The sequence below is a fragment of the Hypanus sabinus genome, chromosome 6, assembly GCF_030144855.1.
Source record: "Hypanus sabinus isolate sHypSab1 chromosome 6, sHypSab1.hap1, whole genome shotgun sequence".
Classification (NCBI taxonomy): Eukaryota; Metazoa; Chordata; class Chondrichthyes; order Myliobatiformes; family Dasyatidae; genus Hypanus; species Hypanus sabinus.
The window spans coordinates 86,700,647-86,719,630 of record NC_082711.1 but is presented as its reverse complement, the minus strand read 5'-3'; the positions used below and the strand labels follow the sequence as shown (position 1 = coordinate 86,719,630).

Below are 18,984 nucleotides of genomic sequence, written 5' to 3'. Positions count from 1 at the left end.
AAGAAAAATCAGCTAGTGAGAATTTAAATTTAAAAAGAATACAAGTTGGAGTATTAATTTTGGACAAACATAGATAAATAATATATTATTTCACTTCCTTTCCTCACTCTCCGAAGCCCCCCACTCTGACCACTGGTCTCCAGGATCAACCATGTGTGTCAGTACCTCCAGTTGAACTCTGTCTTTTTGTGTGTTTTCCCCTTAGCTGTCAGTCTGTGGTTTTGTATTGCCGAGTGCTCCTGTCCCCACTCCTGCTTTACTCCAGCCCCAGTATCACTGAGTACTCCGTCTCTCATCTGTTTCTCATTATTACCTGTTTTGCTGCCACCAGTGTCTCATTGTGCTCCACCTATCATCTGCCTCTCTGTCTATTGTTCAGTGTATTTCAGTCCTGTGTTTTCACCAGTTTGTTGCCAGATTGTGCCAATGAGTTTTCCTGAGTCTTGCCAGCATTTGTATCCATACTCTGTCTATCTGAATATCGACTCTGCCTGTTTCCTGATCCTGGTCTGTGGGTTTCTCTGAATGTTTTGATCTCTGCCTGAACTTTGACACTGACTTTGTTTGCACCTCGGGATTTGTTACTCAATTAATATCACTGTGTGCACAGTACTGGGTCTGTGATTAGATTCCTGTTCCAGTGCCCTGACAATGTGAAACAAATAGTGCAAGAAACAAAGCTGAAGAATTTCTAACCAGATATACTGAGTGGGTGATAAGTTTTGTATTTTGTCCTCTACCACCCCACCCACACATCATAGAAACCAAACCTGCATCCGTATGATCTATTCAAAAGGTACAGTATTGTGAAATGGCTGAGAGCACTGGATCGACCAGGCCTATAGTTCCTGACATTGCCTAACTGGAACTAGCTGTTCCAGCCTCTTCACAAGCTGTTCTCGGAGTGCTATAGAACTGGTGTCTATCAGAAAGTATAGATATTTGTCCAGACTGGGAAAGCAAAGTGAATGCAAAGTGACCACTCCATCATTACAGTGAAGGAATGTATCAAGAACACTGTATTGAACAACACATACTGTACCAATAACCTACACAGTCTGACCTTTGTCAGAACCATTTATTCCTATATTTCACGGCAGCCTTGATCCAAAGACAAATGAGCTCAGTTCCAGAGGTGATGTGATCAGACAAATTTCATGACCTATGTTGGTGATACTAAACCTGATTCTGATCATGACAGAGTGATTGAATGAGTGTACGGTATATCTCAGAGTGAAGCATCAATGTGCCCCAGTCAAACTGAACACAATGGCTGAAAGGATACATCACACAAAGAAACTTTATTTCTAGTTGTTGACGGTCAATCATCTTGATTTCAGGACATTGTTGTAGATATCTCAGAGTTGCTTTCTAAGCCCAACCATTTTCAGCACTTGTGTTACTGACCTTCCCTCCATTATACGGTCAAAGATAGGGTTGTTTCCTGTTGATTGTCAAGTATTCTATTTTAAATTCCTTTGGTAGTAAAAGAGGGTATCCTTGATACAGAAAGATATGGGCAACATTAATCTGATAAGCCATTTTAACTAGCAAATTTTGTTTCTTGCTTTGATGCATTTTAATTCTGATTATAAATTCTGCTTGCTGGAGCATACTCTTTGGGCTGAATGGTCTAATTCAGCACCTATGTCTTGTGGCTTGTAGTATAGAACTCCAAACAGAGGAAAGATATGTTCTTTCACAGGCATCTAAACCAGATCTTTTAGGTCTATTCTTTAATTGCAGTAGCACTGAGATGTACGACGGAGAACAACTTAAAAATAATTCACACAAAATGCTCGAGGAATGTAGCAGGCCAGGCAGCATCTATGAAAATGAGTAAACAATCGATGTTTTGGACCGAAACCCTTCTTCACGACTGAATGGAGAGAGGAACTATCTGGGCCAAAAGAACCTGCTTCTCTGTTGTATGACGTTATCTCAGAGATAAAATAAGTAATACTTCGGAAATTATTGATTGCCAGTCAGCCTTTATAAAATTCAAAACGGCAGCCGTCAGCCCCGAAGATCCTAATCCGGAATGAGTTTGGCGCCATTGGTTTTCCAGTTGGGTGACATGGAAAGCTGAGTGCAGAAGCAGTAAACCGCGCTGTATAAATGTGGCGTCTTGGAGTCAGTCAGTGAGAACGCAAACTCAGAACAGACTGTAATCCCGGTCACAGAGTGAACAAGGCAACTCACACCGGCTGAACAACCATGAAGTGGGGCATCGTCGTCCTAATCAGCTGCATTTTGTTGCTCTCTCTACCGTGTTCCGCAGAAGGAAAAGGTAACCCATTTAGAAAAATGGTTAGGCGTGCTGGGAAAATTGCAGTAATGATTAGAATTTGTTTTTTTTTAAAAAAGTATTTCCTGTTTAGTGTTAAATTTAAAAAAAAACACGAGGCTGTGGAAATGACAAGACTTGAGATGCTCAGTACCACCATCCTTCCATAAATTGCATCGAATATATTTTCCGTGTGTTTAGTGGAAAATTGAGTGTTTGTGTGGCATCACAACCTCATTTTGTGCAGGGACAGAAAATAATCAATCTAATCATTCAAAGTTGCAAAGCATCAGAAAGGAAATGTGGCGATATTTTTTATTTTGAGATGGTTTACCAGTTAATCTTTAAACTTGCATGAAGTTAAATGTAACATCTTGTATGTTTTGTGGGCAGGTGGAGTTAAGGGATGTTTTAATGTAATGCCCAGAAACACATCTCTCTCGCACACACACATTTACACATAGTGTTGCCTGGTCAATGGGAATTGATATACGTTCAGTGCCCACTTTATTAGATACACCTGCTCATTAATGCAAATATCTAATCAGCCAATCATGTGGCAGCAACGCTAATAACAACTTTATTTATTGAGCTCTCTTTGTATTGGCAGTGTTGTTCAATGTGCTTTACCATGGGACAAATTAAACATTAAAATAAAGACTAAAAATTAACATGAAAATAAGTCAATAAGATGTTTGTTAAAAGCAAGGTTAAATATATAGGTTTTGAGCAGGTGTTTAAAAGTGGCAACTGAAACTGAATCATTCAGCTTTAGGTACTAATTCCACAATTTAGGGGCATAGTTGAAAAAAGCAGACCTGTCAATTATCTTTTGAAGGGGATGGTTTAAATTTCAGAAACAGACATTAGAAGATCTGAGTTGGAAAAAAATTGTAAAGCAAAAACTATTGGTCCCAGACCATTAAGAGCTTTTAAAAACCAATAAGAGAACTTTTCAAATCAATTCAAAAAGATACAAAGAGTAGCTTGTACAGAAATGATGTGTTCCCTCGTCATGATTTTGGCTAGAAGTCTGGCAGCGGTGTTCTGAATGAGTTGCAGTTTGTAAATAGGTTGTTTTGGAAGGCCAGTAAAGAATGCATTGCAGTAATCTAGTGTATTCAATATAAAGACAAGAATTAGTTTCTCAGCATCATGATGAGACTCAAATATTTTTGTATTACTACTTGTGCAGAAATGGTGCCCTGGTCAGATTCTTAATGTGCTATTAAAAATTCAAATCTGAGTAATGGAGAGTTACTTCCAATTTTACAAGGGAAGCCAAATTCCTAAGTTTATCAAGCAGTTTCTCTTTTGGCTTTGGAACCAACCATAAGTATTTCAGTTGTAACTTCTTCATTTAGATATCATATTGCTCATAAATTGCATAATTGCAAACAACTATGGTCGAAGGTTTCAGTTGTTTAGAACAAACATCAGAATGAGGAAGAAGTGTAACTCTGACCATGTGCCAAACAGGGTGGTTTGATGATCTCAGTGACTGCTGATCTCCTGGGATTCTCATGCAGAACAGGCTGTAGAGCTTACAGGGAGTTGTGTGAAAAACAAAACTCATTCAGTGAGTGGCAGTCTATGGGTGAAAATACCTTTTGTTAATGAGAGGTCGGAAGAGAAAAGCTCAACTGGTTCAAGCTGACCGGAAGGCCATTGTAACTCAGAAAACCACACTTTACAACAGTGGTGTGCAGAAGAGCATCTCTGAACACACAGCACATTGAAACTTGCAGCAGAAGACCACAAAGACCACAGGTACCTAATAAAATGAACACTGAGTTTCAGAGAATGGATGAATGTATGATGTACTGTGGTCAGTTTTTATTCAAGCTGTTTTTCCTACTTTAGATCCATCAGCATTAAGAACAAGAAGAACATGATAAGAAAGACTTCTGGTTTCTGTGACATTTCCTAATATAGAGTGAATAGCCAACAATCTGAATTGCGTAATGCTATAAAATGCAGTCTGTAATAATTAAGTTTGTCCTGTTGAATTTCAAAATACATAGTAACATAATCATTTTGGTATTTGTTCAAAACATCAAAATGTTTTTGAATAATGTTAACTTATTGTAGAAAGATTCCAAACAACATGTTGCCTATAGACTTAGATTCAGTGTGACACAATATGAAATTGCAAAATTACAATATTCAAATTTGTCCTCTGTTGGACCTCAAAATATTTATCATAATCCCTTTGATTTTGCTTCTAGGCATTTCAGAAATATTGTTTGACTAATGTTAACTTGTGTTAAGTGATTTTAAAATGTGAAAATCCCATTTCTTGTTATCGCAAATTGGCTTAAATCCATCTGTGTTGACCCTGCTCAGATAATATTTTCATGAGGCATTTTACAGATGAAGTGGAACCCAGACCCAAAAAAAGAAGCAAGGGAGGAAATAGTAAAGTCTTTGATGATTGTGACTGTTTATCAGAAAGAGGCTTAGTATCAGAGAACTGGACATGTGGTGCCATTTTTTAAAAAGTGATTTACTGCAGTTCAGTCAGTCTGCCTCAGTAGGGGGCAAAATGTTGGAAATTTTTCTAACATTAGCATAAGTCAACGGTTGGGGGATGCATGATAAACAATGAGTGTCAGCCTGAACTTAAAGCAAGTTCATTATTAACAAAATGAAATGTGCTCTAGCACAGCATTTGATTTGCATAGAGGCATTTGATGAAGTCCCAGTTGAAAATCAATCAAGAATAGAAAAGTCTAATGTACATTAACTTTAAACTGGCTAAAATCATCTAACACATCTTCAATTCTGTTTCTAGCTCTATTTTTGTATTAATTGGTCAAATACCAAAGATTATTATTTACGTTGAGGTTATTTTAAAAAATCTGTCAGATTTTCCTTTCTGAAGCTTTGCATGCAGTACTGATAGATAACATTGATTGTAAACTGGCTAAAAATGACAATCATGTTACAAATTCTATTTCTGGCAGGATTTTTACTAAATAGTAATAACTTGTATTTCAATTACTTGTATTGTATCTTGACATTGAGATCTGTTTTGGTATGGTATTAGTTTTACAAATGCTACAGTTAGTCACTTTGTACTTTTCTGGTTATTTTAGACAAATGTTCAGACCCAAAAAAATCAGGACCGTGCAAAGCTGCCATCCCTCGTTATTACTACAATGCGAAGACTCGGAAATGCGAAAAGTTTAAGTTTGGTGGCTGCGGTGCCACTGGAAACAACTTTTCGAAACAAAGTGACTGCATTGCACTTTGTGAAAAGTCAAGTAAGTTTCTGAAGCATTATTTCTGTTCTGCTTAAACAAGAAAACTTTTCCAAAATACCTATACTCCCCGATGAAGGAGAATTCCTACAGAATGTAGTATCTCCCAATTTTGAAAGTCCCATTCTCTCACTATGCACCATGCATCAGCTCTCTCATACAAATGCTAATGCTGTCTTGTTTTAAAATACTTTCACACATGATGTTGAATGCACGCATTCTAGAATCCTGAACTTAATCCAAGATCTTAAATTGTGTAATTATAGGTGTCTATCAGTACACTGAATGAAGGAAGATTGTACTTTTTCAATGTATAATGCAAAGACTACTTGTCACCATAAGTGTACAAGATGTAGAGTAAGTAGCTGAAGACACAGTGATGTGTGAGGCATCAGTGTTGAGCAAAGTCATGGGAGAGGTGTTACTGCCTTTGATTGCAGTCTGTTGGTTACATTGGAAACTACTGCCTTTTTAATAATACTTTTTTGTATAAGATTTGTACTTTTTAACAACATCTGTATTTTTCAAGCTCACTGGCAGAAAGTGGTATAGCAGATTAAATAACGGTTTATAGCGTTCTCATTTTTCATTAGCTAAGTATTAGCACATTACCCACATGATGTAACTGTTCTAATCATATAACCCATTAATGTATCACTAAGAAGTTTTCTTTCACATCTATGTGATCGATTTTTCAGAAGCACCATTGTAACGTTCTCCTTCGCGTGTAACTAATAACGTCAAATTCAACGTCGAGATAAACCACAGTCAATGAGAACCAGATCGCAGTAAGATTAACCATTTACTGTTCACTCTTCACATTAACGTATAGTGAAAACTGTTGATAAAACAATACAAGATTGATACAGTATTTGTTCCTTCCTTAATATCACATTTCAAGTGTAAATACTTGCAAAGGTGACTATAACTACATTACACTAAGGTGCAGTATACAGGGAGAGTTTACCTGCTCCATTGACTACTTTAAATACACTTCCATGCAAACTATCCGCGACTCTTTAACTAACGAAAGCATAAACATTATCTACCGTCGTTACTTCTAACAGGATCGGCATTAACATCTTAGTTCAATATATCGATTATCTATTAACTTACAGCGTTGCTCTCACTGTGATTTCTCATGCCTGCAAAACAACTTCTGCTCAGGTGAGCCTCGTGGTAAGCCCCCACCCTCGCGCTAATTTCAAACCGGTATTTTCCCACAAGACGCGGCGAAACCGGATGTGACGTCATCGCATGCCGATATATTTTACATGCAATGAATATACTTTAAACACTTCTAATTCTAACTAGAAAATACTATCGAATGAATTACTAAGCAAAAATATTATAAACTAAATAACTGTCGTAAAGACAGCACACTCCCCGCTTGACCTTCGTAAGGTCACAATGAGCAGAGTACAAAACTTAGTCTCTTAATCAGTCATTGGGTAGAAGTAGAATAACTTCTGTAACTGGCCCTCGGTAAATTTTCACATCGCCTTGTTCGGTAGTCTTCAATTCGATCTTCCTGACATGTCCATCCCCGCTAGGGAATGTAGCAGTGATTCTGACCGTTGGCCAGCTGTTGCGGGTGGCTTGCTTGTCCCTGAGCAGGACTAAGTCTCCAACTTGAAGATTCCTTCGGGGTTCTGTCCACTTTTGTCTCTGTTGCAACAAAGGTAGATATTTTTGTCTCCAGCGAGGCCAGAACTGATTTGCCAGAGCCTGGACTTGTCTCCATTGCTTTGTGTACAAATGCTTGTCTGAAAAGTCTCCTGGTGGAGGAGGTGCTCCTGCCTTCTGCGTAAGGAGCGTTGATGGCGAAAGTATAAAGGGGTTTTCTGGGTCAGAAGACACAGGTAGGAATGATTGTGCGTTTATAATGGCTGTGACCTCTGCCATTAGGGTGCACAGTACCTCGTGGGTCAATCGGGTGTGTTGCTGCATCTCAGGTTTCCTTTTCCGGGTTTTCCGTAAGGACGTGAACCGTTTGACTGCCTGCTCTTTGTTATCTGGTGAGCGCTGGCGTGGTTCTCTGAAAGGCAATGGGGCAACCCCATTATTTGCTTCATCTCTGAAGACCTTGGTGTCTTTGGGTTTTAAAGAAATGGTATCTTGAGCTGATTGTGCAAGTTTGTTTCCGTGCTCGGTTTGAACGAAAACTGACTGACCTAGCGTCTCGTCGGTTACTTTACGCTTGGTAATGTCTTGTTGTGCTTCTTCAGGGTATACCTCAGTGAGGCAGATCTTGGAACAAGAACGGCTTGACTGAGTTTGACTGCAAACTTCTGTACAGTTCGAGCTGACAATTGTTGTCCTGGAGTGAACCTCTCCCTCCCCGCCGTCCTGTTGTGGGGGTGAAGGAGCGTTGTCGGTTCTTTCATTCTTGACTTCATCACGGAGCCGTGAGGGTAAATTTCCTTCCTCGTATGGATGTGATGCAATCGTGACTCTCTGAGGTTCCTCGTAGCTGGGGAAGTTATCGAATACGTATGGAGAGGGGAGACGAGCCTGCCTGTCTATTTGAGATTGTACATAGTCGCTTGTGCGTTCCAGTCTGGTCCTTTCTAAAGTAGATCTTACTGCGGTCAGATCACGCGACCCTTCAGCTTCTTCTATGTACTTTGCTTCCGCCATGGCAGCTTCTTCTTCTCTTTCTAGCTGCAGCACTTGCAACTCTGTCGATATTTTTGCCATTTCCAACTGGATTTCGGCTTCTCTGGCAGCCGCTTCGGCTTCTCTGGCGGCCTTTTCTTTCTGGATTTTGGCTTCTCTGGCAGCCCTTTCTTTCTGGATTTCGGCTTCTCTGGCAGCCTCTTCTCTTTGTCTGGCGGCCCTTTCTTTCTGGATTTCGGCTTCTCTGGCAGCCTCTTCTCTTTGTCTGGCGGCCCTTTCTTTCTGGATTTCGGCTTCTCTGATGGCCAGTTCTTTCTGGATTTCGGCTTCTCTGATGGCCAGTTTCATTTTCAAAACTGCTTTTTGTCTGGCGTAACGCAGTCGCACCTTGGCGGCTTCTGCCTTGGCTCTTGCCTGGGTGGACTTACTTGATGTCGGTTTACCGCCCTTGTCGCTGGGCGCCATCGACTTGATGCTGGATCGAGCTGATATTGCAGCACTTGAAACACCTGATAATGCCGCTTTTTCACTGTAACGTTCTCCTTCGCGTGTAACTGATAACGTCGAATTCAACGTCGAGATAAACCACAGTCAATGAGAACCAGATCGCAGTAAGATTAACCATTTACTGTTCACTCTTCACATTAACGTATAGTGAAAACTGTTGATAAAACAATACAAGATTGATACAGTATTTGTTCCTTCCTTAATATCACATTTCAAGTGTAAATACTTGCAAAGGTGACTATAACTACATTACACTAAGGTGCAGTATACAGGGAGAGTTTACCTGCTCCATTGACTACTTTAAATACACTTCCATGCAAACTATCCGCGACTCTTTAACTAACGAAAGCATAAACATTATCTACCGTCGTTACTTCTAACAGGATCGGCATTAACATCTTAGTTCAATATATCGATTATCTATTAACTTACAGCGTTGCTCTCACTGTGATTTCTCATGCCTGCAAAACAACTTCTGCTCAGGTGAGCCTCGTGGTAAGCCCCCACCCTCGCGCTAATTTCAAACCGGTATTTTCCCACAAGACGCGGCGAAACCGGATGTGACGTCATCGCATGCCGATATATTTTACATGCAATGAATATACTTTAAACACTTCTAATTCTAACTAGAAAATACTATCGAATGAATTACTAAGCAAAAATATTATAAACTAAATAACTGTCGTAAAGACAGCACACTCCCCGCTTGACCTTCGTAAGGTCACAATGAGCAGAGTACAAAACTTAGTCTCTTAATCAGTCATTGGGTAGAAGTAGAATAACTTCTGTAACTGGCCCTCGGTAAATTTTCACATCGCCTTGTTCGGTAGTCTTCAATTCGATCTTCCTGACATGTCCATCCCCGCTAGGGAATGTAGCAGTGATTCTGACCGTTGGCCAGCTGTTGCGGGTGGCTTGCTTGTCCCTGAGCAGGACTAAGTCTCCAACTTGAAGATTCCTTCGGGGTTCTGTCCACTTTTGTCTCTGTTGCAACAAAGGTAGATATTTTTGTCTCCAGCGAGGCCAGAACTGATTTGCCAGAGCCTGGACTTGTCTCCATTGCTTTGTGTACAAATCCTTGTCTGAAAAGTCTCCTGGTGGAGGAGGTGCTCCTGCCTTCTGCGTAAGGAGCGTTGATGGCGAAAGTATAAAGGGGTTTTCTGGGTCAGAAGACACAGGTAGGAATGATTGTGCGTTTATAATGGCTGTGACCTCTGCCATTAGGGTGCACAGTACCTCGTGGGTCAATCGGGTGTGTTGCTGCATCTCAGGTTTCCTTTTCCGGGTTTTCCGTAAGGACGTGAACCGTTTGACTGCCTGCTCTTTGTTATCTGGTGAGCGCTGGCGTGGTTCTCTGAAAGGCAATGGGGCAACCCCATTATTTGCTTCATCTCTGAAGACCTTGGTGTCTTTGGGTTTTAAAGAAATGGTATCTTGAGCTGATTGTGCAAGTTTGTTTCCGTGCTCGGTTTGAACGAAAACTGACTGACCTAGCGTCTCGTCGGTTACTTTACGCTTGGTAATGTCTTGTTGTGCTTCTTCAGGGTATACCTCAGTGAGGCAGATCTTGGAACAAGAACGGCTTGACTGAGTTTGACTGCAAACTTCTGTACAGTTCGAGCTGACAATTGTTGTCCTGGAGTGAACCTCTCCCTCCCCGCCGTCCTGTTGTGGGGGTGAAGGAGCGTTGTCGGTTCTTTCATTCTTGACTTCATCACGGAGCCGTGAGGGTAAATTTCCTTCCTCGTATGGATGTGATGCAATCGTGACTCTCTGAGGTTCCTCGTAGCTGGGGAAGTTATCGAATACGTATGGAGAGGGGAGACGAGCCTGCCTGTCTATTTGAGATTGTACATAGTCGCTTGTGCGTTCCAGTCTGGTCCTTTCTAAAGTAGATCTTACTGCGGTCAGATCACGCGACCCTTCAGCTTCTTCTATGTACTTTGCTTCCGCCATGGCAGCTTCTTCTTCTCTTTCTAGCTGCAGCACTTGCAACTCTGTCGATATTTTTGCCATTTCCAACTGGATTTCGGCTTCTCTGGCAGCCGCTTCGGCTTCTCTGGCGGCCTTTTCTTTCTGGATTTTGGCTTCTCTGGCAGCCCTTTCTTTCTGGATTTCGGCTTCTCTGGCAGCCTCTTCTCTTTGTCTGGCGGCCCTTTCTTTCTGGATTTCGGCTTCTCTGGCAGCCTCTTCTCTTTGTCTGGCGGCCCTTTCTTTCTGGATTTCGGCTTCTCTGATGGCCAGTTCTTTCTGGATTTCGGCTTCTCTGATGGCCAGTTTCATTTTCAAAACTGCTTTTTGTCTGGCGTAACGCAGTCGCACCTTGGCGGCTTCTGCCTTGGCTCTTGCCTGGGTGGACTTACTTGATGTCGGTTTACCGCCCTTGTCGCTGGGCGCCATCGACTTGATGCTGGATCGAGCTGATATTGCAGCACTTGAAACACCTGATAATGCCGCTTTTTCACTGTAACGTTCTCCTTCGCGTGTAACTGATAACGTCGAATTCAACGTCGAGATAAACCACAGTCAATGAGAACCAGATCGCAGTAAGATTAACCATTTACTGTTCACTCTTCACATTAACGTATAGTGAAAACTGTTGATAAAACAATACAAGATTGATACAGTATTTGTTCCTTCCTTAATATCACATTTCAAGTGTAAATACTTGCAAAGGTGACTATAACTACATTACACTAAGGTGCAGTATACAGGGAGAGTTTACCTGCTCCATTGACTACTTTAAATACACTTCCATGCAAACTATCCGCGACTCTTTAACTAACGAAAGCATAAACATTATCTACCGTCGTTACTTCTAACAGGATCGGCATTAACATCTTAGTTCAATATATCGATTATCTATTAACTTACAGCGTTGCTCTCACTGTGATTTCTCATGCCTGCAAAACAACTTCTGCTCAGGTGAGCCTCGTGGTAAGCCCCCACCCTCGCGCTAATTTCAAACCGGTATTTTCCCACAAGACGCGGCGAAACCGGATGTGACGTCATCGCATGCCGATATATTTTACATGCAATGAATATACTTTAAACACTTCTAATTCTAACTAGAAAATACTATCGAATGAATTACTAAGCAAAAATATTATAAACTAAATAACTGTCGTAAAGACAGCACACTCCCCGCTTGACCTTCGTAAGGTCACAATGAGCAGAGTACAAAACTTAGTCTCTTAATCAGTCATTGGGTAGAAGTAGAATAACTTCTGTAACTGGCCCTCGGTAAATTTTCACATCGCCTTGTTCGGTAGTCTTCAATTCGATCTTCCTGACATGTCCATCCCCGCTAGGGAATGTAGCAGTGATTCTGACCGTTGGCCAGCTGTTGCGGGTGGCTTGCTTGTCCCTGAGCAGGACTAAGTCTCCAACTTGAAGATTCCTTCGGGGTTCTGTCCACTTTTGTCTCTGTTGCAACAAAGGTAGATATTTTTGTCTCCAGCGAGGCCAGAACTGATTTGCCAGAGCCTGGACTTGTCTCCATTGCTTTGTGTACAAATCCTTGTCTGAAAAGTCTCCTGGTGGAGGAGGTGCTCCTGCCTTCTGCGTAAGGAGCGTTGATGGCGAAAGTATAAAGGGGTTTTCTGGGTCAGAAGACACAGGTAGGAATGATTGTGCGTTTATAATGGCTGTGACCTCTGCCATTAGGGTGCACAGTACCTCGTGGGTCAATCGGGTGTGTTGCTGCATCTCAGGTTTCCTTTTCCGGGTTTTCCGTAAGGACGTGAACCGTTTGACTGCCTGCTCTTTGTTATCTGGTGAGCGCTGGCGTGGTTCTCTGAAAGGCAATGGGGCAACCCCATTATTTGCTTCATCTCTGAAGACCTTGGTGTCTTTGGGTTTTAAAGAAATGGTATCTTGAGCTGATTGTGCAAGTTTGTTTCCGTGCTCGGTTTGAACGAAAACTGACTGACCTAGCGTCTCGTCGGTTACTTTACGCTTGGTAATGTCTTGTTGTGCTTCTTCAGGGTATACCTCAGTGAGGCAGATCTTGGAACAAGAACGGCTTGACTGAGTTTGACTGCAAACTTCTGTACAGTTCGAGCTGACAATTGTTGTCCTGGAGTGAACCTCTCCCTCCCCGCCGTCCTGTTGTGGGGGTGAAGGAGCGTTGTCGGTTCTTTCATTCTTGACTTCATCACGGAGCCGTGAGGGTAAATTTCCTTCCTCGTATGGATGTGATGCAATCGTGACTCTCTGAGGTTCCTCGTAGCTGGGGAAGTTATCGAATACGTATGGAGAGGGGAGACGAGCCTGCCTGTCTATTTGAGATTGTACATAGTCGCTTGTGCGTTCCAGTCTGGTCCTTTCTAAAGTAGATCTTACTGCGGTCAGATCACGCGACCCTTCAGCTTCTTCTATGTACTTTGCTTCCGCCATGGCAGCTTCTTCTTCTCTTTCTAGCTGCAGCACTTGCAACTCTGTCGATATTTTTGCCATTTCCAACTGGATTTCGGCTTCTCTGGCAGCCGCTTCGGCTTCTCTGGCGGCCTTTTCTTTCTGGATTTTGGCTTCTCTGGCAGCCCTTTCTTTCTGGATTTCGGCTTCTCTGGCAGCCTCTTCTCTTTGTCTGGCGGCCCTTTCTTTCTGGATTTCGGCTTCTCTGGCAGCCTCTTCTCTTTGTCTGGCGGCCCTTTCTTTCTGGATTTCGGCTTCTCTGATGGCCAGTTCTTTCTGGATTTCGGCTTCTCTGATGGCCAGTTTCATTTTCAAAACTGCTTTTTGTCTGGCGTAACGCAGTCGCACCTTGGCGGCTTCTGCCTTGGCTCTTGCCTGGGTGGACTTACTTGATGTCGGTTTACCGCCCTTGTCGCTGGGCGCCATCGACTTGATGCTGGATCGAGCTGATATTGCAGCACTTGAAACACCTGATAATGCCGCTTTTTCACTGTAACGTTCTCCTTCGCGTGTAACTGATAACGTCGAATTCAACGTCGAGATAAACCACAGTCAATGAGAACCAGATCGCAGTAAGATTAACCATTTACTGTTCACTCTTCACATTAACATATGGTGAAAACTGTTGATAAAACAATACAAGATTGATACAGTATTTGTTCCTTCCTTAATATCACATTTCAAGTGTAAATACTTGCAAAGGTGACTATAACTACATTACACTAAGGTGCAGTATACAGGGAGCGTTTACCTGCTCCATTGACTACTTTAAATACACTTCCATGCAAACTATCCGCGACTCTTTAACTAACGAAAGCATAAACATTATCTACCGTCGTTACTTCTAACAGGATCGGCATTAACATCTTAGTTCAATATATCGATTATCTATTAACTTACAGCGTTGCTCTCACTGTGATTTCTCATGCCTGCAAAACAACTTCTGCTCAGGTGAGCCTCGTGGTAAGCCCCCACCCTCGCGCTAATTTCAAACCGGTATTTTCCCACAAGACGCGGCGAAACCGGATGTGACGTCATCGCATGCCGATATATTTTACATGCAATGAATGTACTTTAAACACTTCTAATTCTAACTAGAAAATACTATCGAATGAATTACTAAGCAAAAATATTATAAACTAAATAACTGTTGTAAAGACAGCACAACCATCTTTATTCCTTTGTCTCACACCCCTCCCCACCACCAACATCCTTTTTCAGCTCTTAATTTGTTTACTTGGTATTTGTATGTTTATTTACATATGAAAGTAAACTGAAATCCTGGAATTAAGACTGCTTGCCACTTTTGACTTGTGGTGTGTGGGGCATCAGTGTTGAGAATAATCTTGGCAGAGGTTTTGCTGCTGCTGCAGTCTGTTGGTAAGGATCACTTGTAAAAGGAAGTGTTTAGTCCCAGTCTCAGACTTTGGTGGTGATTTTTCTTGGAATTGTAGTTTGAAAGCAGAACAGCAGTCAATAACATAGTCCAGTGGAGGAGTATTGATGTGTCAAAGGTGAGTGTAGGCTTTGTTTCTGGAATCTGGTGTAAGGCACGTGGATAACATGCTAAATTAGGTAAATTGGTTTATTGCTGTTACATGGCCTGTGCTGCAGTGAAACATTTGTCTTGCATTGCACCCAGATAGACCAATTCATTACAACAATGCAGTGAGGAGGTACAAGGAAAAGAGGATGCAGAATGAAGTGTTACAACAGCAGAGAAAGTGCAGAGCAGGTAGATGATAAGGTGAAAGGCCATAAATGATGTGGATTGTGAGGTCAAAAGCCCATCTTATCATAGTTGGTGGGGGGAAATGAATCATTTTTTAACTGGGATAGAAACCATCCTGGAGTTAATATTGGAGTTTATTATGTACAGTTCTGGTCACCAAATTATAGGAAAGATGTCAACAAATTAGAGTACAGAGAAGATTTACTGGAATGCTACCTGGGTTTCAGCACCTAAGTTACAGAGAAAGGTTGAACAAGTTAGGTCTTTGGAGCATAAAAGGTTGAAGGGGGACTTGATAGAGGTATTTCAAATTATGAGGGGGATAGAGTTGACATGGATAGTCTTTTTCCACTGAGTGTAGGGGAGATTCAAACAAGAGGACATGAGTTGGGGGTTAGGGGGCAAAAGTTTAGGGGTGACATGAGGGGGAACTTCTTTACTCAGAGTGGTAGCTGTGCAGAACGAGCTTCCAGTAGAAGTGGCAGAGGCAGGTTCAATATTGTCATTTAAAGTAAAATTGGATAGGTATATGGAGAGGAAAGGAATAGAGGGTAATGGGCTGAGTAAAAGTTGGTGGGACTAGGTGAGAGTAAGTGTTCGGCAGAGACTAGAAGGGCAGAGATAGCCTGTTTCTGTGCTGTAATTGTTACATGGTTATATAGTGGTAATTGGTCTCTGACTAATGGTACATGATTTCAGGCTTTTGTATCTGTACCCTGATGTGATGTATTTATGGATAAAAACCCATAATTATTTACACAAGAATGCTTAATCAATACAAATACAAGATTCCTCAAATATTAAATACGCAGCACTCCTCCTTGCTTAGCTATAAGCTCCAACTCAGTTGAATGCATCGCAACTACATGCACAAAAAAAGACATCCACAACATATTAAATTTTAAATTGTCACACTTGGGCTGAAAGATTTAATGACTGTGAAGGTTTTCTTACTCTTGTGGGATAATGCCTTTCCTGACAAGGGAATCACTCTGCTGGCAGGTGAGACTTGTGGCTGTGAATCATCCCAGGTTCTGGAGCCTGCTCTGAGACTGCAGGAAGTGGTTCTGATAGCAGTAGTCAACTTTCTGCCCATCTCAGCTGATTGATGCGTCTCCTGATGATATCAACTGCAATCGCCATTGTGTAGGAGAGTGGTCCAGTTTTGTCGTTAATCTTGCCAAGTACTTACTTTTGATCACCCCTCTAGTCCTTTGCTAGGACTGCTTGTCTGGAGTGAAGCCTTGAGAAGCCTTCAATTTGTCTCAGCTGTTTCTCCTATATACTCCTTCTGAGAGTGACTTTGAGGAGATCCAAGTGTGATCACAAGAGATGACCCAGAAAAAGCATAAATGGTGAGTTTTTTTGGTTGTGAAGTGTGTTGCATTGCGATATGAAAGGAGAAAATTGGCATGCTTCTGGTTAGTGCCGACATTACTAGCAGTGCATTTGTTCTAGAGTCTCTGGACAAACCTTTCCTCCAAGCCATTTGTAGCTGGGTATTTCGATGTTGGTAACATGTGTTCATTCCATTCAAGGAATGAAAGGGTTACTGTATGAGGAACGTCTGGCAGCTCTTGAGCTGTATAACTTGGATTTCAGGTAAACGAGGGGGGAATCTCACAGAAACAGTCCAAATGTTAAAAGGCCTGAACAGGTTAGATATGGCAAAGTTATTTCCCATGGGAGGGGAGAACAGGACACAAGGGCACGACTTCAGGTTTGAAGGGTGTCCATTTAGAACAGATGTGGAGAAATTACTTTAGTCAGAGTGTGGTATATCTGTGGAATTTGTTGCCACAAGTGACTGTGGCAGCCAAGTCACTGGGTGCATTTAAGGCAGAGATAGGTTCTTGATTAGCCAGGGTATCAAAGGTTATGGGGAGAAGGCAGGAGAGTGGGGATGACTGGAAGAATTGCTTCAGCCATGATTTAATGGCAGAGCAGACTCTATAGGCTGAGTGACCTACTACTGTTCCTAAATCTTATGCTTATTTTTAGGAATGAGTGAAACTGTTCCACAACAAACTAATCATCACTGACTAACTGTTCTGGGACACCAGTCCTTGAGGAGAGCCTTCTGAACATATTAATAGTGTGCAGGGCTGTAATGAGGCTATTGGGAACACTTTTGCCCACTTTATAGCTGCATCCACCACCAGCAAGAAATTTGTGATCTGGTGAAAATCACATGAATTCTCTGCCTGGGCAGTGCAGGTCATTCCAGGGATGGAACCACTCTGCTCTTTGCACCTTCAGGCCAATTTGACACCCGTACAGAACGTGACAGGCTGCTCAGTATGCTAATCTATCCTAGGCCACCAGACAAATCTTCGAGTCAAGCCTTCATTTTAACCATGCCTGGATGACTAGCATGTAGCTCCCCGAACACTTGGCTGGTACAACAGCTCTCTGTCCCTACAGAAGGCAACCTTTGTCAAGGGCAAGATCATCTTGGTACTTGTAAAAATGGGGAAACTAGTGTATTTGTTGCACATTCCAGCCATTTTCCAGTGACCATGTAGACCTGAGTCAGTGTGGGGTCATCTCTGCTTTCCCTTTGGATCATGTCTGCCATTTGTTATGTACCCCGTAACTGGGTGTCTTACCAGCAAAGATAGAAGTGTCCATTGGAGTCTGGTGATACTATTTTCAACAATATTTATCAGCAAAAATATACAAAATAATATCAGTGCGAATATACAGAGAATATACGTTAGCAATACTAAAGCTAAAAGTGCAGGTATAATAATAATCACTAATAAAACAAGCTCTATCGTTGTCTAGGGGATAATGAATTGTCAGATGGAAATATAATGTTCAGTTCGGTTCCTGCAGGCTGCAGTAGTTGTTTGTCAATGTGTTGCAATTGTGAGGGAGAGAGAGAGAGAGAGAGAGAGAGTGAGAGAACAGCTATTATCTTGCCAAACTTCCTTTATGATTTTGATCCGTAGATGCGTTGTTGTTGTGGCCATTCACATATGACCCCTCCTTCCTTAAACTAGACCGTTCTTCTGTGGTGGACTCGTCTCACAGGCAAGGGTGGACACACACACACAAGCCCCCACTGGTCTCGTTACAAAACACTGTGTTAAAATTTACCGACGCCGTCGTTCGGTCCCCGATCTCCCACCCTGTCTTGTGGGGGATCTGTTGCTCACTAGCGTTTCTCCTGGTGTGTCTGAGGGGTGTTACCCCAGACCTCACTTTTATCCCCACTCACGGGGTCTCAGGTTTCAATCAGGTTGGGATGATGTAACCCATCAAACCAGCCTACTCTGGTTGCCCCCTGAGGGGTTTCAATGAATAGAACAGTACCAAGTAAACAATCCTTCCCCAAAAGACAATAGCAGTAAATCAATGGCTTTTGTCACTAGGAGACAATCCACCCTGGGTAACTCTTAGGTGTGTGTCTCTCTCTCATTAACTTTCATGAGCTGTTATCAATAACAACTGCCCTGACAGCTTTCCTTTGTCTCTCTTACTTCCTTGGTAGCAGCATCGAAATAGTAGCGATTTGCGATTCTCCAAAAGGGCGGGGGGGGGGGTGGGCATGGTCGACTCTGCACCCTTCTGCCCATCAGAGTTGTTCATCCTTCGTAACAACCCTATCCTTCTAAGAATTTTCACCAAAAAGGGGAAAATTAACTAATACAGAGTCTTACAGAATTACAGAATCTAACACAATACAAAAGAGTTTTCAACTACAGAGTAATACAGATATACCTTCAACTTAGCATCTAAACAGTTAGCGATTACATTGTCACTTCCTTTAATATCTTGTACCTTAATAAATTCCTGTAGCATCAGACTCCAATTTAATAACCACCTATTTTTATTCCTTTTCTTCAGCAAAAACAAAACTAAAGGGTTGTGATCTTAAATATATATTACAAAATGTGAACCAATACATGTGTGATTATTCTGTAGTACGTTGCAAAAGTTTATGTAAATACTAATCTTTATTTTACTTTTAAACTTGACAGTCAATCTTCCATGGTGTTGTCTTTATTATTTACATGCTTTGTCGAAATCCCTCAAAACCAGATCCTGTTATTTAAAGTGGCATTTTGTCAACCTTCACCTCTTTTCCACTTAACTCTCACGTGGTTAGCTTGCACACCAGTGTGGAATAGGCTTTCGCATACTCCTTTCATAGG

General features: G+C 41.8%; 1 protein-coding gene across 1 annotated transcript in view; it reads left to right on the top strand.

Annotated features, from left to right (window-relative positions):
* Positions 1-2,000: 2,000 nt before the first annotated feature.
* Positions 2,001-18,984, top strand: part of LOC132395167 (actinia tenebrosa protease inhibitors-like) — a 79,215-nt gene continuing 62,231 nt past the window's right edge. The window contains exons 1-2 of the mRNA XM_059971464.1: positions 2,001-2,290; positions 5,386-5,553. Of these exons, the coding sequence (XP_059827447.1) occupies positions 2,218-2,290; positions 5,386-5,553 (241 nt within the window). The 5' untranslated portion in view covers positions 2,001-2,217. The remainder of the gene's footprint in view (positions 2,291-5,385; positions 5,554-18,984) is intronic.